This window comes from Apteryx rowi, unplaced genomic scaffold, assembly GCF_003343035.1.
Source record: "Apteryx rowi isolate R43461 unplaced genomic scaffold, aptRow1 scaffold_700, whole genome shotgun sequence".
NCBI lineage: Eukaryota > Metazoa > Chordata > Aves > Apterygiformes > Apterygidae > Apteryx > Apteryx rowi.
The window spans coordinates 294,937-322,456 of record NW_020450984.1 but is presented as its reverse complement, the minus strand read 5'-3'; the positions used below and the strand labels follow the sequence as shown (position 1 = coordinate 322,456).

General features: G+C 40.8%; 2 protein-coding genes across 10 annotated transcripts in view; one reads left to right on the top strand and one right to left on the bottom strand.

Moving 5' to 3' along the window:
- The window catches only part of KIAA1328 (KIAA1328 ortholog), a gene marked incomplete at its 3' end in the record, with an annotated part of 138,089 nt that extends 120,413 nt beyond the window's left edge, over window positions 1-17,676 (bottom strand). Inside the window, exons 1-4 of the mRNA XM_026087091.1 lie at window positions 17,469-17,676; window positions 13,602-13,637; window positions 11,772-11,911; window positions 7,677-7,771 (exon numbers count right to left, since the gene is read on the bottom strand). Coding sequence (XP_025942876.1) covers window positions 7,677-7,771; window positions 11,772-11,911; window positions 13,602-13,637; window positions 17,469-17,580 — 383 coding nt within the window. The remainder of the gene's footprint in view (window positions 1-7,676; window positions 7,772-11,771; window positions 11,912-13,601; window positions 13,638-17,468) is intronic.
- A 141-nt stretch (window positions 17,677-17,817) lies between these two features.
- Window positions 17,818-27,520, top strand: part of TPGS2 (tubulin polyglutamylase complex subunit 2) — a 37,188-nt gene continuing 27,485 nt past the window's right edge. For all 9 annotated transcript variants that reach the window (XR_003256938.1, XR_003256939.1, XR_003256940.1 and 6 more), the window contains exons 1-2: window positions 17,818-18,028; window positions 22,666-22,745. Coding sequence is in view for 6 of the 9 variants with exons in the window: in XM_026087098.1 (XP_025942883.1) it covers window positions 17,956-18,028; window positions 22,666-22,745 (153 nt within the window). In the remaining 3 variants the exon portion in view is untranslated. The remainder of the gene's footprint in view (window positions 18,029-22,665; window positions 22,746-27,520) is intronic.

The window sequence follows — 27,520 nt, the reverse complement described above, 5'->3', positions numbered from 1 at the left end:
ATGAGCTTAGACGAATAAATATTACTGCTCTGCACTTAGGCAGTTCCTGGTTTTGAAGGCTCTTAAAATGTAGCCTTTTATGTTGATCAAATAGCTGCCACAACTTAAGTGACTGGAGACCAAAGCAGTACAACTTTCAGAAAATTTCAAATTTTAACTTCCTTTAATTGGAACAATCCTACAGGAAGAGGAAAAGGGGAGAAAAATATGTGCAYTGGACTATGCTTTCCACTTATCCCTTCAGACCCGCTGACATTCTTAACAGAGGAAAAACCCATTCAGGGACTCAACCATCCATTTGACATCATGACTTTTCCCTTAGGAGGACACAGATGTGTTTTGACATTCCAGTGGAAAAAACATAAATACAACAATCGGGTCAGCACTCTGGGGTAAGGTATGGACAGGTAATATCCTCTAAGATTGACCTGCAGCCCTTTCCACAACAGCTCAGACTACATGAAGTTGGAAATGARTAATACTGGAACTTGCACCCTTTCTCCACAAACTTGGAGCAGAAAAATAACATACAGCCTATAATTAGATCCTGTAAATTAGGGCAGTTTGAAAGCTCAGAAGAAACTGTTAATTGGAAAATTTCTCAATTACACAAAAAGCCATAGATTTAATATCAAAACATTACACCATTCATATGCCAGTGGCACAGTTTACAATCCTATTTCCTGGCAGTGTTAGTCGAGTCATTCCTAGGCCCTCTTCTACCCCCTCAAAGACTGTCGAAAGGGGAGCACACACATCAGAAAACAAACTATGAAAAGGGAAACAGTTGTATAACTTTGTATAACTCTATCCCTCTCAACATCTATGCACTGGTGTAGGTGAGCAGGCAACAAACGTAAGCTTTTAAAAGCCAGAAATCATCTATCCTCACTTCCCAGATGCAGTTACAGGTAGAGCACAAATGCCAGAAGCTGCAGACAGGTTTGTGTCTAACCAGCACTAGTCTGCTCTCTCTGAATCGAGAGCTATCAGCTACGTGGCTACAGCATGTATGGCCTATCTTCATATATAATCAGTGAAAGATGCAAGAATGTTCCCTGTTTCTTAAAGTAAAAAACAAGTAGAGAAGAGAGAATAAAAGCCATCAGCTACACAAAGACAGTAATGACTGCACAGATGAAAGACAGGAAGGAAGCAAGAACAGGAAAAAAAAATCTGAAGAGAAGGAGAGAACAAGTAATGTCTCCAGGGCTCTACACAAGGTAGGACGCTTGCTTATTAACTGCAGGAACGATATTACATTAGAAAGATTCAGGACAAATGAAACACTGGGTTATGCTGGTGCCTTAGAATATTAAAATCAAAGAAAACATACCTTAAGAAATAATTGAGCATTAAAGGAATTAGATGAAACCTAGCAGGCCTTGCCCATCTCTAGATTCTGTGATCTGCTATTTGCATCAGTCTGCACCACATTCCCATGCTGTGTTTGTACTTAACACGGGCCACAGCAAGTTGTCATACTCCTAGACGCATGAATATATTGTACCACATATCTTATGGAGTAAATGACTGAGAACAATAAGCGATCTTGGAAGAAACGTGGCAATATGTGCTTATGTATCACAAAGCAGGAGACAGCCCATAAAGGGCAGGCAGTTAGAAGACAGTTATTCACAGGAAGCAACAAAAGGAAGTTAGAGAAAAGGAATACAACATCATCAGATTATGCTGGATTTATGTCACATCCTATACAAAGCTCAGTGAGATGGGGGTTGTTTTGTTTTCTATATATACACATACTTATTTCTTTGCCTTCTGCCAGTAAAGAACAGAAAATTTTCAGCAGAACTAGGAAAGACTCGACTGTTGCCAAACACAAACATTACAAGGCTCACAATGCTCTTGGAAAGGATTTTTACCAGCTTTTCATGTGCTCATGGTCAGAAAAGAGCAGCAAAAGAAAGAAGGCACCCCAACTGCAGAGGACACAACCCCTTCATGGGGCACCGTTTCTGTGTTTGGCTCTGTTGCCATCGTTCGCAGGAGAAAATGGAGGGTTGACTGCTGAGAGCAAAGGTGACAAATCAGTAGAACTATTCCTGCTGTCCGGTGTCTGCAACATTTCCTCGCGTGCAATTTACATTCAGCTATCTTGTAGCATAAGGTGCACACCATCTTTGTTCCAGATTTATTGTATATTCACACTTACAAGATTAAGTAATTTTAGATGCCTTTAAATAAAGGTCTTAATTTTATTTAACAGGAGCCTCTGCAGAAAAGGAAAATTTCATGATGCAGATATATCGACAGAAAACCTTTCTATAACATCAGCCTTAGGGTTCAAATGAATTCCTGATTTATCAGTTACACTCATGGTGTGCTCCTGAGCACTCTACTGCTACCAGTAGCTCTGACTGTATGATCTGAAGGAGGACTTGATCATTGAGTTTGCTTGATGACACTACGACATTCCAATGAGTAAGCAGGACTGATGCTCTCCAGGTACTATTTTTGAAGCACTGCACAGGTCAATAGCACTTGAAGTTTTCTCTAATGAAAAACTGGCATGCACAAGAAATAGCCACAATATTATCAACATGAACACTATACAAGGCACAAAAACTCAAAAGTAAGTCCTGCCTGAAAGAGCTTACAAACTTTACAAAAGAAGTTTGTACTGATACAAAATAAGTTTTACCTGATAAAGCAATTTTAAAAATAATAATTTCTACTTTCTAAAAATGTCAAAAACTGAGCTTTTAACATGAGACATCTGAATTTAGTGAGAACTGTGGCTGAACAAGTTGAGAGGGAAGACAAAATAAACAAAAAGCAGAGGTAAAAACTGGAAGCCTCACTGACCAGTCCCATACTCACAGGGAACATTTATCTTTTAGGGAGCACTCAGCTTATACTAGTCTGCCAGCTAGCTAGCTAAGATGAAATATTTTGGAGACCATTCCTGAAAATCACAACTTTTGCATCCTAAGCACAGAATGACAGATGTAACAGACAGGATGACAGAAAAGAAAAAAAAAAAAAAATGGAGACAGGACCAAGATCAGGACATCATGCAGAGACCAGCCTGCACCAGAGCCATGGAATGCTACCGGGTATTGCAAGTGAAAGATGTGCTCCAAAGGAGATGAAAGAGGAAGTTTTCATGCCAGAGTTGATCACAACATGCCTCTGACAAAATGGGGCGATAAAATGACATTTAATACTGGCACTGCAGGGAGGAGAGTGGTAGCATTTCTTGTCCAAGGATGCTTTTCACAAATCTGGTATGTTTTACCCAAGTGTCACAGGCAGTCTGTATAAATAAAAATAATAAAAACAAAAGTGATAAAAATCCCAACAATCCCAAAACATAATTGAAACTGCTGCACAATGGGTAAATTTTATGATATGCAGCTTGCAAAGTAACATAAAACTAGATCTCACAGCATGAACTTATAGCTACAAATGACTTTTTAAGCACAAAAGGTAAGTGTGATTGGTGATGCAATAATCCTAGGCATGCTTTACCTATCAACAAGAAGTAATTTCCAGACAAGCTCAGGGATGTCTCATTTGCAGTGTCACTGCCTGACCAATTAACAGAACTGCAGCACAATATTGTCTCCTAAAGTAGCGTGCGTGTGCACACACACAAAGACATTTACATTGAAGTTAAAAACCAGGTAACAATATGGTTAAATATTAAGTAGCACGACCCAGGAGAGAATGCAGCCCAAGAAGCCAAGAACTGTGGATTTGTAAAATGGGCTTCCACAGGCAAGCTGTCCTTCAAAGAGCCTAAGTGCTGGGAGGAAAACACTTAACAACAGATACACACTCCAATAGTTTTACTGTCCTCCTTTGTAATGGTTTCCCCATTCTGTAATCAAATCAAACTTTTTTTTTTATTCCAGTTTTCACCTTTTGTCAGAAAATTTCCATTTTAGTTGGTCAATTTCATATTAGTACCAGGTAAAAAAGTTTACATAAAGCAACGCTGGTAGGCCAGCTCCCAGAGAGCCTGCACCCTAGGAGGAGTTTGGGAATCCAAGGTCTTGGGAAGGAATAAGCATTTTCTCAATGAGAAGCAAATGTCCATCTGAAGGTTGTTTTGCCAGCTGTTAGGTACCAGTCATCCTGGGCAGGCACTTGTCTTTGTCTCTTGTCTGACAGCAAAAAACCACCTTGCATCTCATTTTCAAAAGGACGATGACTCCCTCCCTCAGGTGGAAACAGGCATTATTAAAACTTTCTACCTAAATTCCTTCCGAAGATTTGCAAAGATGACATGCAGCCAGGTTTCTCCAAGTATTCTTGTTTATCTTCTCTGAAGTAAGAAAAGCTAGATACCAGTTCTCATCCCTAAAAGCAGAATGGTTCATGAAAGTTTATTTTCGTATCACTTGCCTCCATTGATTCAAGAGAAATTTGAATATCTGAGCTATACTTTAACTGTGCAGGGAAGGAAGAAGCATTCATGATGTACATGTCATAGCAGRAGCCAGAAAGTCACAATACCATAGCTATATATCATAGTTAGGAGTCAGGTGAATGTACACAAACATATCCACACTCTTTGCAAAGAAAGTTATAACCCTCTCCATTGAACTAAGAAAAGGGGTCTCAAAATCTGCATATCACTTAAAACATTTTACTCCAGAATACCTTGTAACCATTCTCAGTATGGTGTTTAGCAATTCCTTAATGCACAACAGTCAACTGGCTAGGTCCCAAGGGACCTTGCGCTGCTCCCTCTTGGAAGAGCCTAATGTGTCCTGACATCAGCACAGAGAACAAGAGTATAAATCTTTCAGTGCCCTCACCATGTCACTGCTCATTTCATTACATAAGCTGAAGACTGTTTCAGGAATATCCTGCTGTAACAAAAGTTTGGAGAAATTCTTTTTTTTTGCCTCCTAAGACGACTCTGCATGTAGAGTAATAACTAAAATTTGCTCTTCCTACGCCTGCCACTTCCACTACCATGCCAGCAGCACCTGCTGAAAACATGAAGGTGCTGCACTGGTTATTTCTGAAAATCCTGGCTGACCACACTCAAAACTTTCCCATTTACACACAAAGCACTTCAGAGTTCATGGGCATGACTCATTACGCCCAGAAATTACACTAAAAAAAACCGAAAAGAATCCACTGGCACAAACTAAAAAAAAGAAAAGAGAAAAAAGTCTACAACATTCAAATTTTTCAAAGTTGAAAGTTTAGATCCAGTTTGTCCCTTTTCACCTTAAGAGGGAAGATAGACTGGATATGATCAGAGAAAGACAAAATAATGGTTAGATTTACAGGTGGCAGCACAGAGCAAAAACTAAGATTAGTTAGCCTAAAAAGGAGGATTAGAAAGGATACAGCCAAGTTCTTTCTTTCGACTCCGGCTCAAAATTCAATTTCATCAGGTCCCTAACTGCTAATGTGGTGTCAGCCACTGGAATCCCCAGCAGCAGTACATCAGAGTCAAGCACAGTAACTGGAATTTTTCAAAGAGGAGGATAATAATATAGCTAGCATTAGAATTTATTCACACCAAGGCAAAGTCTCACACTTCAGCATATTAGCTGATGCACAGGATACTTTACCAATGTTCAAAACTGCATTGGAAATGAGAGTTGGAAGAAGAGAGAAAAATTAGGAAGGGAAAGGAAAGTACATTAACTCTCCTTCAGCAGTCACAAAAGTCAGGAAAGGCCAATATTCTGAACTGCTCAAGCAAAACGTGGTTGAAATTCAAGCCCTAGGAGTTAATCATATTTTGTCATTGGTTTCTATGCAGACAGAATTTTACCACTTTACCTTGATGCAGGCAGTTATTGACTATTTGCAATAAATGTGCAGGAATTAGTCCCAGCTACCATTATTTTCATTCATAAATCGTAGCAAAATAAGGACCAGTGAAGTATAGCTCTGGTCAAGTGAAGTCTTTGTTATTCCAAATATTTACTGCAGGACAGTCTTCTGGAAAACTTTCAGCATTCAGCTGGTTCTTTTTCTTCTCTGAAATAGCAGAGAATGTTCTACTGCATGTAAAAACCCTCCATCATTGCCCAACTAGACATGAAAATTATGGAGAGTTTTAAAAAAGTGACGAGGTGAGCAGAATTAAAGTTTAACTTCCCTATTACTCTGCAAAGGACTTTTAATTACATCCAATAAAAATATGATTAGGTTTAAAAATAAAAGAGAACTAAGAATAAAATAATAGTGTTCCACTAATCTTACATTTCAAAATTAATGTTGCTGCACCTTCTATTTTTCTTTGAAGAAATGTCAGGCAAAAATATCAAACTGTCCTCAGGGAAAAATCACAGCATCTGAGATTTAAGAAGAATCCCATGCTCAAATGAGTTAGTGTACTAGTATTCACTAGAGAGCAGTGTATTATGAGGAACAATGTAATAAAAGGTTCTTTTTAGTATTAGAATATACCTCTAGGTATCAACAGTGGCAACAGTGTCCGAATAGCTTCAACATCTGACAATTTGCAACCGGGCTTCTCAGCAATCTAGTCTTTATGACATCCTTAACTAGACATCTTCTAACACATGAGATAAGATAAATTAGAGTTGCAAGCATGAAGAATTTCAGAAATGACTAAAATACTGTATAACAAGAAAACCTATATTGGTGTAAATTATTAGCAGGCAAAATGGTCCACTGGATGAGGATAATCAGAGAGAAGCTATTCCTGGCTGCACCAGCGACTTATTCTATGACCTTGATAAGCAAGTTAATTTCTCTGTCCCAATTTTCCAATATAAAAAGAAAAAAAAAGGAATGGTATTGCATGCCAATTAATGTATACGTATAAAATCTATGACAAAAAGATTTCTTCAGTATCTTAGAAATTGTATTTTGTTCTAGAAAAACTTTACCTTTATAAATTCTTAGAATCTGATCTCATTTCACAAGGTGGTATTCTCAAGTATTGTGAAAAAACCTACCAAGGTCCCATGTGCCCTTTCTCAGCATTACAACCATTACATAAGAAGCAGATTCCCAGAGATTCTGAAGTGGAAGGAACATGGAGGGGTGACTCCCAACTTGCATTTAATCTATCTTTCACATCACTTACCTTTGCAGTGCTGGCTGCATTCACAAAGAAACTCACAAATAACCTTTTTCTAAAGCTGAGAGACTTCAGCCTCTCCTCTCAAAGAACAGGGGGAGCTTGAAGAAATTAAACACAGCAAAATAAGTGAAGTTTGGCAAAGTAAATTAAAATCGCACTGGACTCTGTTGCTTCATACACGCAAGCACAGAAAAATACAGATAGCGCACTTTAGCCACAAGATCACTGATCCACCTTTAATGTGGAGTTCCATATAAAAGCTCACTCCTGACAAATAAGAACTACAAGTTTTGTACCAACAATGTTTATGGTTTCCAAAAGACAACATATATTTATATAAAGCAAACAACATGAGCAGCAAACAAAACTCTAGCCCTGTAACTAGGTTTATATGGATGAATTACTGCAGGTCACAAAATGAGCTCTTGTTTTCATTTTGTTTGGGGGATTTTTGATCAGGAAGCAAGCAAAATATATCTGGCCACTTCATTGCTCATACCTCTTCCTGCAAGAAAAATTACCTTACGCAAATATACAGTTCCATTATGCAGTTCTACATTGCTTGATGTTAATTAGAAGAATGACTCTCCTTAAACATAATATATTTTCAGGTAATGCTTATTCTCACCTGGCAAGTTCTTTAATTAAGTTCGCAATGCGTCTCTTGTCCTCAGGACATAAATCCTTTAAGGAAGCACTCTTTATTCCTCCTTCATTAGTGACCTGAAAATTGAAACCCACATTTTAGACTGTTTTTTAAAGGAGAACAAGCATTTCATAAGATATTAAAAGTATTTCAAAACCTAATTATTAGAAGCTGAAGGTAGACAAATTCCAACTGAAAATAAAGTGCATATTTTCTAACTGTAAGTACAGTTCAATAAAACAAATTACCAAATTGTGGACAAATCTTCTAAGAGGCTTGTAAATCAAATGCAAGTTGCTTGCTTCAATACTAAACATGTTGGGTAAAGTTTCAAGACCTATGTCATTCACTGCTTCATGCTTGATAAAATATAACAGGCACTTCTGACTTGGGAATCTAGTGCAGAGATATCCAGTCCAGGATCAGAACTTTATTATACTGGGACCCGAAAACACAGAGCAAGACAAAACATTTTGCCTTAGCGTTCATGAAAAACATACAAAACAGCAAAAAGAAAATACAATATACTGTTAGTAGAAGATACATCTTTAGTTCAAAAGAGTTTTTAATACAGAAAAGTACACAGCCCTTTTTACTGCATTATTTAGTCACTTATTTGCTACCTTCACATGCTACTACTCCTTCTTGAAAAGATTTTTAATATATTTCAGTGCTTTAGTTCTTTTAATGCATTCCTTTATCACACTGAAAACCACAATATTTGTCATCAATGTCCACCAGAGGGCATATTGCAGTTCACGTTTGCAACAGTCCCTTGTATTATAATGGTTACTGTCATTACCTATTTTGGGTGTTTCAAAGCAGGAATCCTTCTTAGTTCTAAATCTCTTTAATTTACCAGAACCTTCTGTAGTCAGTGACTCAGTACTCCAGTGCTAGCGATATGCACAAAAGAAGAATCTCAAGATGAAAAGAACAGAAGTAGCTATGCCACTCTGCCCAAGATTTTGGTGAATTTAAATATTTCCATTTAATCTGACTTGTTTATCTTCAGTTTAGACACTTGCAAACCTATTAAACATCACTGAGTGCACACAGTGCTTAAAATATGAGATACCAGAATGTTACTCCAAAAAAATTCAGACAACTCAGACAAGTTAACACAATACAGCACAGAATAACGCCTGACCATACAAAGCAAACACTGGGCTTCTCTCCCCTCGTTACCAGTAACAGCAGCTGATCTACAAACATCAGAGAGGAGACACCCCCTTCCATTCTTATCCAATTGCTTCTCCAACATTGGTTTAAAACAATTAAGTGACTATGCAGCTTTTGAAAGACAGAAGTGATGATTTTAAACAGAGGGATGTTATACCCACATGGCCCTTCAGTACACCCCCCCCTTTTTTTTTTCCTTTTTAAAACATAAACATATTTTCCTTGGAAAACAGGAGTTTCACAAGGCAAACTAAACTTCTTCAGTGCTTTTCAAGGGGTCATCTTCTTTCACAGTTTCCTTCCCAAACATATGTTGTTTACAGTCACAAACATGAAAAGAGAAACTTATCATATAATTTAACTTCAACTAAACATATAGTTGAAGGTTTCTGTTTCCCAGTCTAAAAATGGCTGAAAAGGTTTGTAGCAGATAGCTGACAGAACTTCTTAAAAAAGTCACTTTTAACTCACAAAAAATAAGAAGTCAGAAGCTTGATCCTATTACTGCAGCAGATTTTTACAGAAGGTACCGTACAGACTCCTCAAGCCATTCCCCAAATCCATATACAGTTTCTCAAACAGATTTGTGAGATGAAGAAGAAAATCTGAAAAGATAGTCTGTGCTTTTCTGCATCACCCACAGGTACTGACAGATGGCATCCACAAATTCTCAGAGGCAGGTTTGTAGCACTACACATGTCAAAAAGGAGCTGTGGAATTATGCATAGCAACAGCTCCACCATAAAACACAAGATAAGTGAGACAGAGGCCAAGACTATAATGTCTCATTTGTCCAGATTTCTGTACTTTCTGCACATCTTAGGCTAGAACACAGCTCCCTATCTCAGTAATTTTCTAGATGAAACATCTTATATAAATGAAAAATACTCTCACCTTATAAACCACACCCTGGAAGATGACGATGTAAGTGAAAGAAGCAGACAACTTCCGTCAAACAGCAAGCAGGAAGATGGGAAATTTTGGCCAAGACCAGTATAGCAAACCACCAATTTATTAAAAGTGCCAGAAAAGCTCCAGAGCTAACAAGACCTTTTTGAAGTCTTCTCAATAACTGTCAAACTCCTATGCAGTACTCAAGTCTATCTGAATGAGGAAAAGGTAAATCAGTTTTGCTAGAATTCATATTAGAGTGAAACTCAATCCATTCTCTTCAACAGAGGATTCTGGTAAATCATACTGGCGAGCCACCTAGCAGTACAACAGCGTAAAGTTTTTCAGAGTAAAATCATCAGCTCTCCCTAGAAGGACACTTAACACCTTGAAGAAAATGAGTTTTGGTCATCAAAACTCCTTGTGAAAAAGCTTTGTGAAACTTTGCTCTTCTGTAGCAAGTAAAACTTCTCCTTGTTCCAAGTAATTCAGAGCTTACCTTCAAAATGAACGTACAAAATTTCCATGAGGATTTTGCAAGGTGAGCAAAAACTAGAAGGTTAAAAAAGACAGAAGAGAGAAAAAACTGACTTGGAAGTCATTTTATTGACAGTATTATAAAAGCAGCCCAACAGCTCTCACATGGAAATAGGAGGAAACATTTTCTGAACAAAACAAGTAATACACACGTACCAGCTAATCGCTGCCATATATCTTATACACAATACAATAAGATTTTAAAGTGAAATCTGAAGGCACCTAGGAAGCAGAGGCCTTGTAGATGTTTATGAAGAGATGCTTCCATACAAAGATTCTGCATAATGCAGATTACTTGTGAAACTTCCCAACATGTCACTTAACAGCGTTATTTGCAAAGCAGAGGTACCTGCCAACCTCCTAAAAGCAAGTACTGAAAGGCAGAATAACAGAAAGAGAGGAGGCCAGGAAGGGCCTTTAATATGAATACTAGTTACTAGCACGTCATGCTGTGGAGAGCTGCTGAAAGAACAGCAATGACACTGTCAACGTAATAAGACTAGAATGATCTGTTTCCACATCAGAGTTTTGAATGAGCACATAAGGCAACAAGGCACTTACACAGTATGCAGAAGACAGAACATCATCTTCACCAAGATGAAGAACAAGATTTAACTGCATGATAGTAGAGCAGTGAACCAGAAGCTGCCAAAAGTTTCAGATACTGCTCTGAAATGCAAAGATACCAAATCTTATTGACTTACAGTATTGCTCAAGATGACTACTACACAGGGGACCTGCAGTATTTCAGTGACTTGGATAATCAATGTACTACCCAAATCACATTACAAAAATAGTCTCTCTCAACAGATTGCTAAGTATTACAAGACCTACCAGAACACAGAATAACCTGACAAAGGAAACTTCACTGCTTTGAAACTTCTAACACACTAAACTGTAGGAAAACCATGACTTGTTGTCATAGGAGTAGACTAGACAATCCATTAAGCAGAGTCAATGACAACAGCAACTGACAAAGTTACTCCTTTCACTCAGCTGCATTTTAACATTTATTGTCAAACATGGAAAGTGATTTTTACATTGCTAACACAAGTGACCACAGCAAAAAGGTCTCCGAGAAGACTTTTACAAGTCCTGTTTCTAAGAGATATGACTAGGACAGCGAAATGGAGTAGACTGAAACACTAATTGCTCTGTCTTTAATAAGTAACATTGTTTAGGGGCTACTCAGAGCTATCCTATGTATACATCTACCTATCTGTTTTATATAGTCCCAGTTGTAATAAATTAGCCTTTTAGCCTTTGTTCCCTTGGCAGGCCATTTCAGTAGCAAAGTAATTTTTGCCAGCAAGACGCCATAGCAAAAAAGTTGGCAAAAAAACAAAATATAGAAGTTTGCAAGAATGGTAGCATTGTAAAATTGTTTAGCAGTTTTCAACCTAAAGATTTTCTGCCACTTTTTACTATGCACACTCTTTAAAAGAAGAAAAATTAGCCTTTACTGACCTGTTGCCCTGTCATATCTCCAGTGCTTTTAACAGGATCCATAGAAACAGAAGTAGCAGCTACAGGCACCGTTAGCTTAGTTTCACTTTTTTGATATTTTGGCAAAGGTCTTGTTCTTAAGTTTCCTTTTGCAGATATTCCTGTAGATTGAACACAAACACAACACACATTATGAAGTCAAAATGGACCCTTTTCTCCTACAACAGGATGTCCAGAAATTCATTCTTGCCTGAACAGCTCTTTTAGAAAAGAATGAGAATTTCAGAAGTGCTTCTGTTTGCAGTTCTCCACAGCCTCAGACTCCATATAATATTATTAAGATGAATATATCAGCAAAAGAGAAGTACATGGCATGGGTCTGCACCCACCCACATGAACATCAAAGTGAATTCTGCAAATGTACCTCGTCTTCCATCTGAGGTTCGATGCAAAAACTTGTGTTTCTTAAAGTGAAAAAGCATAAGCCAGAGCTTCTGCCTTCACACACTTAAAGACTAAATAGGAATGAGAAATAATGCTGAGATCAGTGCTACTCATACAATATCATTTTTTTCCTTAATATAGCAAACCTACTGATTGCTCAGACTAATTTTTTGTTCCTTGCAGAACCAGGCATATGAGTAAGATAATGGTGCAGTGCACACTCCACAGACCTTCTGTAAAAAGCTGTCATAACTAGCATTAGCTCAACTGTACTGACGCATAAGCAGCACTAAGATTCAGTGCTTTATTATAAAAATCCAACACTAACACTGACAAGGCCTTCCAAGGCCAGATCAAAGCCAATATCTTCTTGATGCAGCCTCAAGGAGTGAGTCTTGACTGTTCAGAACTGCCAAGAGTTTTAAAAATATATATACTGAGTTTATACTAGCAGAGAGAATACATTTATTTGCGTAATGAAATTTAGAAGTGTGTCAGCAATTCAAGTGAAAGAACTAAATTATAAGCTTTATCATCTTCATGCCCTACACAAGAGAAAATAATGTTGTTGAAATTCTGCTCACATAAATACAGAAGTGGAAGAACATTTCCCAGAGTGAATCAATTCACGTCATTTAGGACCACTGCTTTCTTACCAGAAAGTAGAGTATAATGATCTGACATCAGCTGACTAGAACTATGCTAGCTACAAAACTCATCCAGAGATTTTTTTAACAGCTGTATGGCCAGTGGAGCAATAGGCAGTGAATGGTATTTTTGAAGGTAACTGCACTACTCCAAACAGAGAGTAGGATTTCTCAAAGTTTATAACTGTTGGACATGTGCTGTACAAAATTTTACTAGAGTTAATCATCCCCATATGTTTTTGCTGAAGCTGATGTCACTTTAGAAGTAGTCCTCCATGCTTGAAGACAATTAGAAAATTCTGGAGAAGGGAGGCTAAAAACACCAATCTTTTTCCCAGGGATGTACACAAGAATGCATGCACTAATTCCAGGTTGCAAGAACAATTTCCATTTTATTTTAAACAATGAATCTTCATTTTAACTGTTCTCCTCAAAGCTTATAAGAGGCRTGAACATCTCTAATGCTTCAACATACTTTGGAGACCGCATTAAAAATTCAGCTTACCTCGCAGATTGGATGGAACTATGCTGTACCTGCAATAGAAACAAGTCCCCTGAAACTGTTCATCTCATACCGTATGCTTATCTAAGCAGCAGAACATAAATCCTCTGCTATAATCCTCAATGTCCCATTACAAGTTAAAGTACTTCTGATGACTCTGTACCTTATACACCTAAGTACACAAACCACATACCTGAAAAGGCATTGCAAAGTTTAGCATTCACAGCAAGAATTTTTCTTCCTATTATAAAGCCATACCTGAAACATATATCATTGGCTGCTCTTCATCAGAAACTGCACGTAGTTTTGTTAAAGTAAACAAAAAGTACAACTTTGGCCTTTTAAACAGAAATACAAAAATAAGTATTTTGGCCCTTAATTTTAAAAAGCAGGTGATAGGAAAACAAACTGGCAACACCAGAGAAGCACCAAGAGCAAGAAGAACTTGAATTAAAAAAATTGCAGATTGACAAAGCAAACAGTGTTACTAACGTCTTCACTGTGCGTTAACTTTCATCCAATAAAAATCATCTCAGAGGTCACCTTCACAAAAGGTCCCAGGGACCAGCCCCAGTTGCAAGTCCAATTACTAAGATAATGAAGCAATAATGTTTATTTAAATCAGAGCAGGTTATCATTATATAAGGAATCCCTTGATATGTATGTATGTATCCCCTAACAAACTTCTAGGACAGCCTATATTCATACTGCTATTAAATACCGCTTTTTGTATAGTATGCTCTAAGAAACACAAATGAGAATAAATGCAAAAGACTTCAAAGGAAGTTGGTTATTCTCATTTGATCATCACATGATGAGTAACAGCTGAAAGCCTATGGACTTTTTTTCTTTAACAAGAGCAAGATTTGTTCTGAAGCAAAGAAAAGCATTTCAAAAACTTTCAATAACCTGGAGTTTTAACTATTAAATTACTTCATTGCATCAAACTCTCAAAAAGCACAAAGAACCAGGCAGCATATTATTTGTGCTATGTTTTCAGTCACCAAACTTGAATCCTTGCCTCCTAAAAGTCACTCTAAAAATAAGACTCAACACAATTCAAGGAAGGGTATAGCTTTCATAGTATCTTCCTTAAAGCGATAGTTTCAGATAGGCAAAAGTAAAGATTTTTTATTCCCATATAAGTAACTAACACTATACTAAACTGAAAAACAAAACACAGGACATGAAATTCACCTCCTCTGTACTTTGTTTATACTGCTTTATTTTTCTCAGCCTTCTCAGTGCGACCTATAAACCCAATTACATAATTTCAGTTCTGTTTACAGTAAATCCATTTAAGATTTTGCACAGTTGTCTTCATACAATTAAAGTCAGGTTGTGAAAGTATTTCAACTGACCTATAGCAATTACTTCATCTAAAATTTTATTTTGATAGCTACATCTTGAAAATTTAACTTACTAAGTTACCACACAGAGGAGAAAATTAGCAACAGCCTAGAAGCTTTCACCTCTTGACAGCAACTTCAAATTCAATCAATACCAGTATCCATCACACAACTGATACTTGGCACACTGGAAATAAGAACTTGATCACAGACTCACTTGTGATCATGACGGCCCACATTATCACCCGTTAACAATCATCATTCATCAGTCTTAGACCACAGTGTGAAAATATCTTAACCTGGTATTGCTATCAAAGTCATCTCTCCTTCTACATACTCTGAAAACACTTCTGTTCTCATCTCTAAACTGCAAAATGCTATCTCCTGAACTGTCAAGGTTTGTGGGGTCATGCCATGAACCTGATCCTGAAGCTGAAAAAACTGTGAAAGTAAAACACCTGCATCCCTTCTTCCCAAAAAACACCAAGGTAGATCAAGCCCCCAGTCCGGATCACAGGCAAGCCCAAACAGCTGTGTCACCACAACTGTGACAGCAGTCTGCAGAATGCAGAAGAGAATATCTTCAATTCATACTACCACCAGAAACAACAAACTTTAGCACCAGCAATTGCTTTCTGAGCTGACATATGGCTAATTTGTGTGTCTGCACATGGCTATAGGAAATAAAACAGATTTGCTTAAACAACATTCAGCTTTTGAAGTCTGGCTCCAGCATTACCACTGCTGTGGATAGATACCTAGTAGCAGGATTAAAAATTAGATAGAGTTGTTGCTATCACTCCCCCCAGCTACCTGGATGTCTCTCCCATGAAGGTTTGCAGCCTAGTGTATTAGAATAAACCAAAGTCAGATCAATTTACCTTAATCAGCTAGGCTGAAAATTGCAGTAGCTCAGGAGTTGATTCATAAATAGGTCCAAATCCTTATCTCTGAGTAAAAGACTGGGGACAGTACCAGCTTCAACCATTTAACACTAATCCATTGCCATATGCCTCTCAAGTCTCCTAATGAGATGACGGTACACATTATAAGACTACTACCATCGCAGCTAGTATTCAAGGCATCAGCACAGACAGTCATCACAGGCATCAGAGAAACCGAACATCTTACGACACTGCACTGGCTCCCCTGCAGCAAGCTAGAGATGCACAACAGAACAGTGTTGGAGTCTGCATTGCTACCCTGTACCTAATTCTGCAATTATAGAAAAAAGTTCAGTTTTCCAAAGCTGTTAAACCAGCATTGGGAGGGGGGGAAAAAAAAAAAGTATCCCCTATTATTTAGTCTTGCACTGTATATATATATCAGGATATATAAACTTTGCCAAAATGAGAGGCAACAAATGTAAAATAGAAGTGGAAGACAGAAAGATCCCTATTCCTTGGCATGTCTTGAGGCACGAGGCCTCTGCCAGGCTCCAAACAGTGTGTTTAGTCATGGGAAACAACCTGTCAGCCCAGTAATTAATTGGTATAAACACAGTGACAGTGTAATTACATCAATATTTCCACAACAGGCCAGAACAGTGACAGTGCATCAAGAAATCTGATATGTGCCTACCAACCTTCATCCCATCACACCACAGAGAAAGTTGTATGCAATTTTTAACACAAATGGGCAGTCTTCCAAGATTTACAACAATGCGTCCCCTAAACACAGTCCATTGGATGGATCGCCCATTTCCTTCATGTATTGGTTTGCAGTGGGTATGCRATCAAACATATATACATAAGCACATACAAACACACCCTTCTTTTCAGTCACTTCTAGCTGATGCTGGAACCCCACTCCCAATGCCAGCCACAGTGATAACACAAGTCCCTTATATCTGCAGCTAAATCTTTAGCTTCTAAGTCTCTGTCAGGCAAGACTGCCAGTTCCACCCTAATGCCTCCAAGTAGCTGAGCCTCCAGCTCAGCCATTCAAGCTGAAACATCAATGCCAATTCCTTCTGGTTCTCTGAATCACATGAGCCCGTCTCTCTAGCCAGGCTTTTACAGGCTAAACACCCACCACCACCTACTCCAGCTATATGTCCAGCCCAATCTAGGCTCTCCAACCAGCATTTCCACATTTCCTGTAGACCAAGCCACAACAGCCTCCAACTTTCTTTCTCACAGACCCCCCAGCCTCCAGGTCCCCTGCAGGCTCATTCTAAGTCTTAAGCCTCAAAGTCAAGCTTAGACTCCAGTCACAAAGGGCATGCCCCTTTTGCTTTTTGCCTGAACCTCCAGTCTCAATTTCCGCACCTCCCTCTATTGATTCTTTTCCACATTTGCACAACCTGAATCCAGTTTCCCTATATACTTACCTCCTCCAAGTCCTTAAGCGCTAAGTCACACACAAGCAGGACATCTCCTATCTCCTGCGGCAGACCTTTGCCCTGGAGTCTCACATAACTCCACTCCCAGCACGCACAGGCCCACACCCAACCTCTTCCCCAGGCTAGGCTTCCCCACGCTCTCTCTTGGCTGAGCCGGCAGCGCCATGACCCTCAGCCACGAAACCCCACAGGGCGCACGGACAGAACCCAGCTCTCCCGCCTTCTCCACAGCACGGCCCCTGCCCTGGCACCCACCGCTACACCCCGCCGCAGGCTCGGCCCCTGCCTCAGTTTCCCCACCGCACCGCTCCCCGCAGCCCCAGGCCTCCTGTGGGCCGCCTGCCCCCTCCCACCCCGCCGGCTCCGCGGCCCCCGGGGGGAGACCCCTGCCCAGGCCGCAGCCTCAGAAAGATTCCTCCCGCGGAAGGATACTATCTCCGCTCCAGTAAACGCCGCCGCCCGGCCCGGCGGCCACCTCCGCCATCTTGAAACAACCGCCACTCCCAGAGTGCCCCCCGCCGCCCCCCCAGCGCTCGCAGCCCATTGGCTATCCGCGCCTGGCGTCGTCCTGCCGCAGCTGGGGGCCGCGGGGCCGCGGGGCGCTCGCGGCACGCGGAAGAGAGGGGCGTTCTGGGAGGCGTAGTCCTCCGAGCGGCGGCTGGCGGCGGGCCGCGCGCTTAAGGAACTACCAATCCCATGAGGCCTCCTCACGCATCGCTCCGTCCAATAGGCTGAGCGGGGCGGGGGGGCAGGAGAACTACACCTCCCAGGGCTCCTCGCGGCGCAGCACCGGCTACAGGGTGGGAGGAGGGACAAGAGGTTCGTTCCCCCCACACACCCACTCCCCCACCCGCGCGTTGGCCGTGTCTGCGTGCCTGGGAGTTGATGGTGAGGGGAGCTGGGCCGGGGCCTGCGAAGGATGGAGGAGAAGCCCTCCAGCAGCATCAAGCCCTACCTGGACAAGCTCACCCTGGGGGTCACGCGCATCTTGGGTGAGTGGCAGCGTGGAAGACGAGCCCCTCGGGCCTGGGGTAGACCGGGCCCACGGCGCTGGCGTGGAGGCCGCCCCYGCTGCCTGGGCACGGGAAGGGCCCCACCGCTGGGCCCAGGGGGGCGGCCTGCGAGACCCAGGCCCGCTGCCCTGCGCCGTCCCCGGGCAGGCCCCTGCCCCGAGGGGCTGGCAGGACAGGTGGCCCCTGTGGGCCTGGCCTGGCTGGGTGCGGGGCATCTCCAGGGCTGCGGGGTGCTGGGCTGCCCCCCACACCCACCCCTGCAACGGGGAATTGCTGGGCGGCTTGGTGCACCCGACGCCCTTGGCGCCTGCAGTGTGAGAAACCACGTTGCTGCTGTTTTACTGTCAGTCACGTAATACGTGGCAAGTTTTCTTGAGGTCCCTGTGCTGGGATTGCTTAGCTGCGAGAGATGTTGCACTGCTTGTTCGCGCACAAAATCTCTGTTTCTAGCATTTCAGCTTACGGTGGAAATCTTGGAACTCTGACTTGAGAGAGCCCTTCAGCTTCAAAGGGCTGAGAGCAAAGAAAGAGAAGGTGGTGTTTTATTCAAAATCGTGCATAATTTTTAGCCTCTCCTGTGACTTCTGAATATGTAGGGTTGACAGACACTGTACCCAATGACAGGAGTTCAGCATAGCGAGGTGTTCTGGCAGAAATATGAGAAGAAAGGCTGGTCATTGGATCTGCTCAGGATCCTCTCCCGATAAGTAATCACTCTGCGATTTATTCCCATACCCCAGAACCTTTTCCATAACATGCCTTGCTTGTCATCTTTGATTTTTGTCCAGATCTTGAGCATTCTTGTGTCCCTGCAGTTCCCTTCGAAGTTCAGCAGGAGTGCAAGGAATTCAACATCAAAATCAGAAAATAAGGCGTCTCAGACAAAACTYTACTCATGGCAGTAGAATCACAAAAACTGGTGAAAATATTTGCATGTGTAAAGGATTTTGTTGTTAGACCTTTCATCTGTAAGCAGCTTAGGGTACAAAACTGATGTATCCATATGGCTGGAAAACAATAGACCTATCCCAAGCCTTGCATGTGCCAGCATTACAAATCATACTTCACAGAATTACGTATTTATATAAATTTAAAGCCAAAAGTGACTGCTGTAATTTATCTAACCTGTGCTTTGTGTCCTGTGACAGGGAGTTTCATCTAGTAACCTATGCATATCACAAATAGCACAAGTTACTGATGGTTGCACAGCCAGATGAGATTAAATGGTCATGGACCTCAATGAGGACAGAGTTTCATCCCCAAACTCTTTTCAGAGCTCTCTTTCRAACTTATTTGACTTCTCAGGGTTTTCTTATTTTCCAGCTGTGAGTTCAGGATACCACTACCACTCTACTTCATGACAGCATTAAGAGGGTGAAACTACTGATTATCAGATACTGTGGAAATGCTTCTTTTAAGTAGTTCTTTTCAAAACATTACCAGCCCTACCCCTCAGATATTTGAGATCTGTGGGATGTTAACAGTGTCCAAAAGTAATATTGCCRTATAAACTGTTTTGGGTAGGCGTGTTGCTTTACAGCCAGCAAGACATGGCAATCTGGGTTTGGCTCTGAAAGTCCTGTAGCATCCTGTTCACATGGCATGTGTTTGCTTGTTTCTTCTCTCTGTATTTTTCTCTGGTCTGTTGAATTGTGTAATATAGCAATGCACACCCCAGCCCACTGTTGTGATGTTTTAGTCTGGATCTTTTCTGTCTCGTCAATCCTTCTGGGAATTTCACACTTTTCTGCCCCATAAAGTAGTCCAAAGCATGTAGATTGTTGCACCATATTAATTAGAATTGCTGAATTAAAAATTTTGATAAACATTACCAGAGCAATCTGTATGCTGTTTGTTTCTTTCAAATAACAAAGGATATTTGAGTCAGAAAGATGCCTTATTTGGTAGTTTGCACTACTAGAAGCTGTCTTGTTATTTTAACTCTTCTTCTGGGAAGCCTCATGAAGCCCATAGATACTTCTCTGCCTGGCATAACATAAAAGCAGTGACAGGTTTTTAACTCTGTTGAGTTAGTGAAACACTTCTATGGGGGATGGAAATGGTCACGTAGTAAAACACAACATGCTCCTTTGAAGCAAGAAAATATTACACATGCAGTATATGGAATCTCGAGACCCAGTTTTCCAATACCTTTGAGTAAATGTTCGTGGGACCATTCCAAAAACCCTCGTTTTAACAAATTTTAACAAATTCTGTGTATGAGATTTTTCTTTTCAACTTCTAGTCTCTGTGGAAATCCCTACAAGGTGGAAGATTGCTCACAAGCGTTATGAAGGTTATAATTTGAGGAAAAAGGGAGAGGTATCTTTTTCCATTCCCAGTATAATGCAGTTTACTGAAGTTCCATGACTAATAGTAACATTCCAGAAAGTTTGATTGCTCAGAACTAAATGCGAATGTCAAGTGTTAGCTGTTCTCGACATACTGTCCAGAACAGGATCATACTTCACTATTTAGAGTCTTTATTAGATAAGAATTTATGTATTCAGACAGTTTTACAAAGATGCTGAGAGTTTATCCAACTTGCAGGAAATACTAGCAGTACAGTAAGAACCTCTTTTGCTGTGATTTCCTGCTTCCAGYTTTGTGCTCAGACCATTGGATCAAGTCGTTCTGATTAATACTGCAAAGTACTTTTGGAAACTTCCAGATGAAATGTGCTAAAAATAGGACAGGATTTACTGTGATCTTAATTCAGAATAGTTAACTGGGAGGATTCTCCTGAACTGGTTAAGCTTTATCCCATATCTTTTGTCTAACTTAGTTGGCCTCCTGATTTCTTCCATCTGAATTCTAAAAGCTACCGTGCCATGCATGCCACGGCATTTGCCCTTCTTTTCCTCCTTCATGTTTAAYGGAACTCCCATCCATACTTGCACACATCTGTTAAGCATGGTCTTCAGTTTACCCACAGGATATTTTTAATATAACATTCAGGCTTTTAAGATGAAGTTTCTCTTTCTTTTGATCTTGAATTTGGTTCAGACCTCTCTAGAAGATGCAATTCACTCATCCCTGGACATCTTCCTGTGACTGATATGATATTAAATCTTCCACCATCCCAGCTGAGCCTTTGTGCATGATGAATTAAACATCCGTGCTGTTTTCTTTGATCTCAGAAATAACAATTACTCTGTTATTATAATCTCTTAACTTGTTATAAGATTTGCATAGCTCAGATGGAAAAGACTGGTTAGATCATTGATTCCACACACTCCTTTAAAAGCAGAATAYGGTCTCCATACGGAAGACTTGCATTTGAGCAAGAGACAGATTGCCCTGCCTTGCACCCAGCTATTTGAAGTGAAGCTTGGCAAAACATCAGAAAGTCTTTTATAGGTTGGAGACCTGTATTGGTCAGAAAGGTTACCTAGGTGACCTACTATGGTTTTTTCTTTTTTTTTCTATCTTTGAGTTTGGTTTTCTGGTGCTATATTTTGACTTTTAAATTTTCTGGCAATGTAACAATCAATACTTCCAATTAAAGAAAAGTTCAGACTTCCTTATGCTGGCTGCTGCTTTTCCACCAGCAGAACAGACAAGGGCAGCACTGCTGCTAGAATTAGAAGCCTAGAGCTGGAGATAAAAAATGAACCAAAGCTCTCTGGTGCCTGTCTTTCCTGTCTAGTGCACTGTGTATGTTTTATCGGAAAGCAATTATAATATGTGTGACTGCTTTGGGAGCCCATACTTTCACAGCAGAGCTGGTCTTGAAAGCCCTGCATAGCGATCATTTCTGCTATACAGCCTTGCGTGCTGGGTTTGCAATTCCCTTAACAAGTAAGTAGTCTTTCTGGACCTGATCCAAAGTGAGTGAAGTCAGTGGGAACCATTTCAGTTGGCTGTAGATGAAGTAAAACATTATAAAATAATAAGTGCGAGGGAGACTATTCTGCCATCACACACCTGCAAGGATAGCACTATGTAGATTAGTATCTTGCGTTTATATTCCATTCTTTCCCATAAAATATTCAGATCACTTTTATAAATGATGAGCTCTGTGCTCTTAACAGTTCTGCATGTGCCCAGCTGGGATTCTGGGGAACTGATGTTTGCTCATGCTGGTCCATTCTGCAGGATCAGATTCTACAYCTGTTCAGACTCACTGAATCCAGCCCTGAAATGTGCCTGTCTTTGTGGAGTACAGAGGTTAGCATTTCACAGCAACATTGCACAGCATCTTGTGTCAAGCTAAAAATATCTTGCCCAACTGAAACCACAGAGCATGCTTACAAAGAAAGATTCATCTGACTTTTAGAGTTTGTTCAGGAACCCAGGGCTGATTTTTTCCACGAAGCCTCTGCAAAAGATCAGACCTTAAATACAAAATCTGTGTGTAGTGTGTGTGTGTCTGTATGTATATATAAAAACAATCAGAGGATGTCATCTTGTGCAGCACTAAGCATCCTCATACCAAGACATGCTGAGTACGATTACAGACAAAAGAAAGCCACTGTTCAGTCACCAGCATAATTCTTGCAGTCATTAATGCCTTTCCCCCAGCTGTCAGTCAGGTTTAACTTGCAAAATTGTCTGGCTCGCGATGTTTGATGTCACCCATGCCAGCTGCAGACATGATCTTCTTTTCCTTTTAGAGACTTCTCCAGGAGTTGCTGAGGTGACGTTTGTGGAAAAGGAGCCGGCTGAACGCCACACTATCATTTCATGGGAACAAGTGAGTGTTTTCATGATAGTTCTGCAGTGGGGTTGGTCTGACTGTACTGCAGCCCATGGAGAATGTTAAATGACATGTTCACCTTTTGTTTGCTTTTAAGACAGCCTGTTACCAGATGCACACTGGATCTTGAACAGACTTTGTTTTTCAGCTATTACTCTGGTTTCTAGAATGTCACATACACTTGATCCGTTAGAGAAACTTCTTCAAAGAGGGTATATTTAAAATGAGAACTCTAAGAAGGAATCGCATTGGTATTATAGACAGCAACTTGGTGACTCGGGGAGAACAGACATACTTCTGACTCAGCTATGAAACCACATTTTCCAGCTCCCTTTGAGACAGAATGAAGAAGCTCCTTRTTGTTTATAGCCATTATAGGTAGAAACGTCAAGCTGGAAAATACCCCTGAGCCAATCATTTTGTTCCAGTTATCCATTTCGCCTTTCAGCCTCAGGTATTCACTTCCATTTCTCAGAGCCCCTCTTTCCACCTCCTTTTGGCCAACAGCCCCAGTCTTTTGCCCAAGCATGTCCTACTGGCTGTTCCAGAAGCCTACAAAGGCCACGTGCTACCTTAGCTCTCTACTAGCAGACCTCAGTGCGTCAGACAACCTGACCAGAGGGTTCCTGAACTCTGTTGTGGGGGGACAGAGATGGCATTTTTGGTCACCTCTCTGAACATACATGAGTTTATCAATTCCATGACCCAGTGCACATGCATACACACATGTGGGTACAGGATGAAGAATGACTGCTTTCTAGGCATTGTTTGTGTAGGGAAGGGGCAGTAGTAGCTGACTGGCCTTTGGGGAGGAGCATGGCAGGGGCCGGAGTTGAGTGAATTGACCTCCCTCTGCTCCAACCGTTACTGTGCCCAGATTCATGTGCTCCCAGCCGCTGCACTTGTTACCACTCCATGAAAATAACTGCCCCTTTGATGACGTCTTGCCATTTACAGTGTTATTCCTAAAAAGTACAGAAAAGTCTTGCACCAGTTTTGGTAACACCCAGCTCAGGTCTGGGAGCAGGAAAGTGACATTTACTCATTCTCTCTCTCTCTCTCTCTCTCTCTCTCTCTCTCTCTCTCTCTCTTTTTTTTTTTTTTTTAAAGAGGAGAGGTCAGTTCAGTCTGAACATATTCTTGTTCTCATTTTCAGGCGCTTCTTCTTCTCCTCATTAAATCTGTTTTGTTTCAAAAGTGAGCTACTTTTTTAGAACCAAACTTTGAAATGCTTTAGTCAAAGTACTTTGCTCAAAAGAAAACATCTTCCCTCACCCAGTRAATGAACTGTGTCAATAAATGGTGAAAATTAAGTAGATACAGTTGGTCTGGAGCTAATGGTGAAGGACTTCACTGYCTATTTCTTTGCCTTTGTTTCCAGTCGCATTGACAAAACCTGAAATCTTCTTTCCTGAATTCAAAGTTAACTCTTTTTCTTTTATGTGGAAATAAGAGTAAGTAGCAGATCTTGAGTTCTGGGGATGAAATCTAAGATCTAGTGCAGTGGCTAGTCCATGCAATTGCAGTACATACTGCAGTGAAGATTAGGTGTAAAGCACCTACCACTTCACAGGACCCTTCAGGGTTGAACTTGTACCTCTCCTTTCTCCAAGCTCATCCTGCTTGGATCTGAATACAAATATATACATACCCAGTGTTCACTTTTATCACTTTTTTTCATAGCCACTAGGTGGCAACACTTATGCACGTAATCRTATTTTCTCCATAGCTGAGATTTTAACAAAGTCTCATCACAGTCTATATTTTTAATTCCCACTATATCTTTGTCTAGGAAAGTATTTACAGGGCTTTTTGTGTGATGTAGGGAAAATTGGTCAACTCCTCACATTTTTTTTCCAAAACTTCACTCTTTTGATTAAGACTCATCAAATAAAAGCTCTATGATTAAGATTTTCTTTAYAGTTTTGCTAGAAGCATTTTTTCTAGTCCCATTTCAGTTTTGTGGAGGAAATGTGTTCCTACCAAAAGATAATCTATGGTRTTCAGAAACTCTTATAAGAAAATCAACCTAGTTTTAATTATGAATGATTATAATGGTATTCTAAGTAATGCATACTGCCAGCATTATTTTTCTTGTCATTGTCTCAGAAATAAGCTGTATCTGTTAATTTGGGTTATGCCAAGTTTATGCTAGTATTTAACTGGATACAATGGTGGAAGTTTTACAATTTTAGATCAGCTTTTTGAATGCCAGTCAACCGAAGGTCTGCAGAGGAGAAAGAGCTTTATGACAGGATGCAATGCAGTAGGACAGTGGGAAGGCAGAAAAGATTTTTTCCAAGGCTTTCTGTAGAGGCAGACAGGCAGAAAGAGCTGCACGTTGTGAAATCAAACCAGAAATCAATCCTGAATATTTTATTGGAAATTTGTACACTCACAAAAATATTTAAGATAAATGATTGTCAAGTATTTATGTAGTAAAGTATGGAAGTGAAAATTGAGAAATTTTCACCTTTCCTGATGTTCCTGCAGTGAGACAAGCAGTAGAAGTGGAAGTAGAGACAGAGTTAGTATGTGGCTGGGACACCAGTGATAATAACTATATATCCTGCTATGAACCAGTTCTACTGCTAAAGTTAAGTTGGCATCCACCCTGCTACCCTCCATACACAGTTTGTAAAAGGAGAYATGATACTAAAATATTGCTAGGAGATACTCTGATATCTGCAATAACAGTGCCTAATCGAGGGGGTTCTTTTTCATTCAGAGGAGAAATAAGTCACATCATTGTTTTGCTTTTCAAGAATACAAAATTACATTTTGCTGGGGGGAGCTCAACACCTCAGCAAGCAAAACAAAACGAAGGGGTCATTTTGCCTGTTCCTCTAACTGGCTTGTTAACAGTGTCTGAACTGCCCCTGGCTGTCTGTGAGTGATCCRTGCCAGTCACGCTGCTGGAGCTTTGATGTTCTCCAAATATGCATGAGAATTTTGTTGTTTCTGCTTGTGCAGTTTGTCTACAAGGATTTGTTGTTCTGTAATAAAACCATAAAAAAAAMCCTTGAGCAGTTTACAGATTCCCTGCTGTGGATTGTCATAGGCTGCCTGATGATTTAGAAGCACTCTCTGCATGTAAATCTTGGTGGGAACTGAGATGGCTATTCCTGGCTATTTTAGAAGTCTTCCACAATTTTTGTACCACATCTCATTTTGACTTACAAAGCTTGTGCTCAAGTCCAGTCAACAGTAACTCCTTCTATATCAAGTGTGGTTTGTTCAGTGTGTCAGAAACTTATGTGATGAGACTTCTAAGCCCTTGGCAGCTGTCGATCAGACTAGCTTTTACCCACAAAAGTATGTGTGCGGGCAYGCACATCCACAAAAGCCCTTCTCCCCATTCTCCATGTGTGTCCTCTCTCAGCATTAGACAAACCTGCAATCCCCAGAACACGGGACCTACCCATCTTGAATCTTCTTTGTGGCCCCAAGTATGGGAGAGGCAGGCAAGTGGAGCCAGCAGAACCAGTGCATGAGGAAAGGTAAATTTCTTCAAGGTGTGTAATGGTGCAGAGGCTGCAGGAGTTCTGGGACGCCCATAGTATTTCTGACATTGTATTTTTCTGTGGAGTTCTATAATACTCTGACAAATACTGGCTGCAAAACACTATCCTCAAGAGAATTTGCCAAATCCTGTTCTCTGCAGCTGGGGGTCGGGCTGGCCCTGTGTGTTTTGGTAAAGAGGAAAGGGAGAGTAAATTCTGGCAAGGTGTGTTCCCGAGAGCCCCACCTGGATCAGATTCATAAAAGGTGTGACTGGAATGTCTCGGTATGTTACATAAAATAACCTCGTATGTATTCACTGGCAGCCAAGATAGACCAGTCATGAAATTACATGAAGTTAAGAAGAGAGAAAGGTGGCTGCTGACTTGCTCTGCTACCGGGAAGCCCTGAGAAGTGACATAATTCCCTTCCTCCTCTCCCCAGAAGGTGGACAGAATTAGCTGTTTTTTTAGAGAAGTCTCTCTAGAGTCATTTGCTTTGATCGCTGTCCAGTTCCTTAGGATATTTGCTTGGGAGGTGTTGTTTCAATACTGATTTAAGTGAATTAAATCACTGAGAGGGGATCTTATCAATGTATACAAATATCTAAAGGGAGGGTGTCAGGAGGATGGAGCCAGACTCTTTTCAGTGGTGCCCAGAGACAGGACGCGAGGCAACGGGCACAAACTGAAACACGGGAAGTTCCATCTGAACATGAGGAAAAACTTTTTCACTGTGAGGGTGACAGAGCACTGGACCAGGTTGCCCAGCGAGGTTGTGGAGTCTCCTTCTCTGGAGATATTCAAAACCCGCCTGGACACGATCCTGTGCAACGTGCTCTAGGTGACCCTGCTTGAGCAGGGGGGTTGGACTAGATGATCTCCAGAGGTCCCTTCTAGCCTCAACCATTCTGTGATTCTGTAATTGCCATATGTCAGTGTTTTAACTCTGGATTCAGTGTTGATCAGGTCTTGGCAACAAGCTTCCCTGCTCTAATATTCTCTATCCTTAATGGACTGTACTTTCTTGGGAGACTGTTCAGGGATATTAYAGACAAGAAACGAAAGAAATAGACCTCACACATCATATTGGRCACTTGGGATATTGTGTTTTATGAGCTGATGAGTGTAACCAGATGACTGGGGTAAAAAAAAAAGCTGCTTTCCAGGGCTGTGGTTAAGCCACTTCTGGCATGTTATTAGGAATATTGTATTTTATGGGGCTGGGGATCATAACCCTGGAAACTACCAGATGAGCAGGGGGAGTACAGC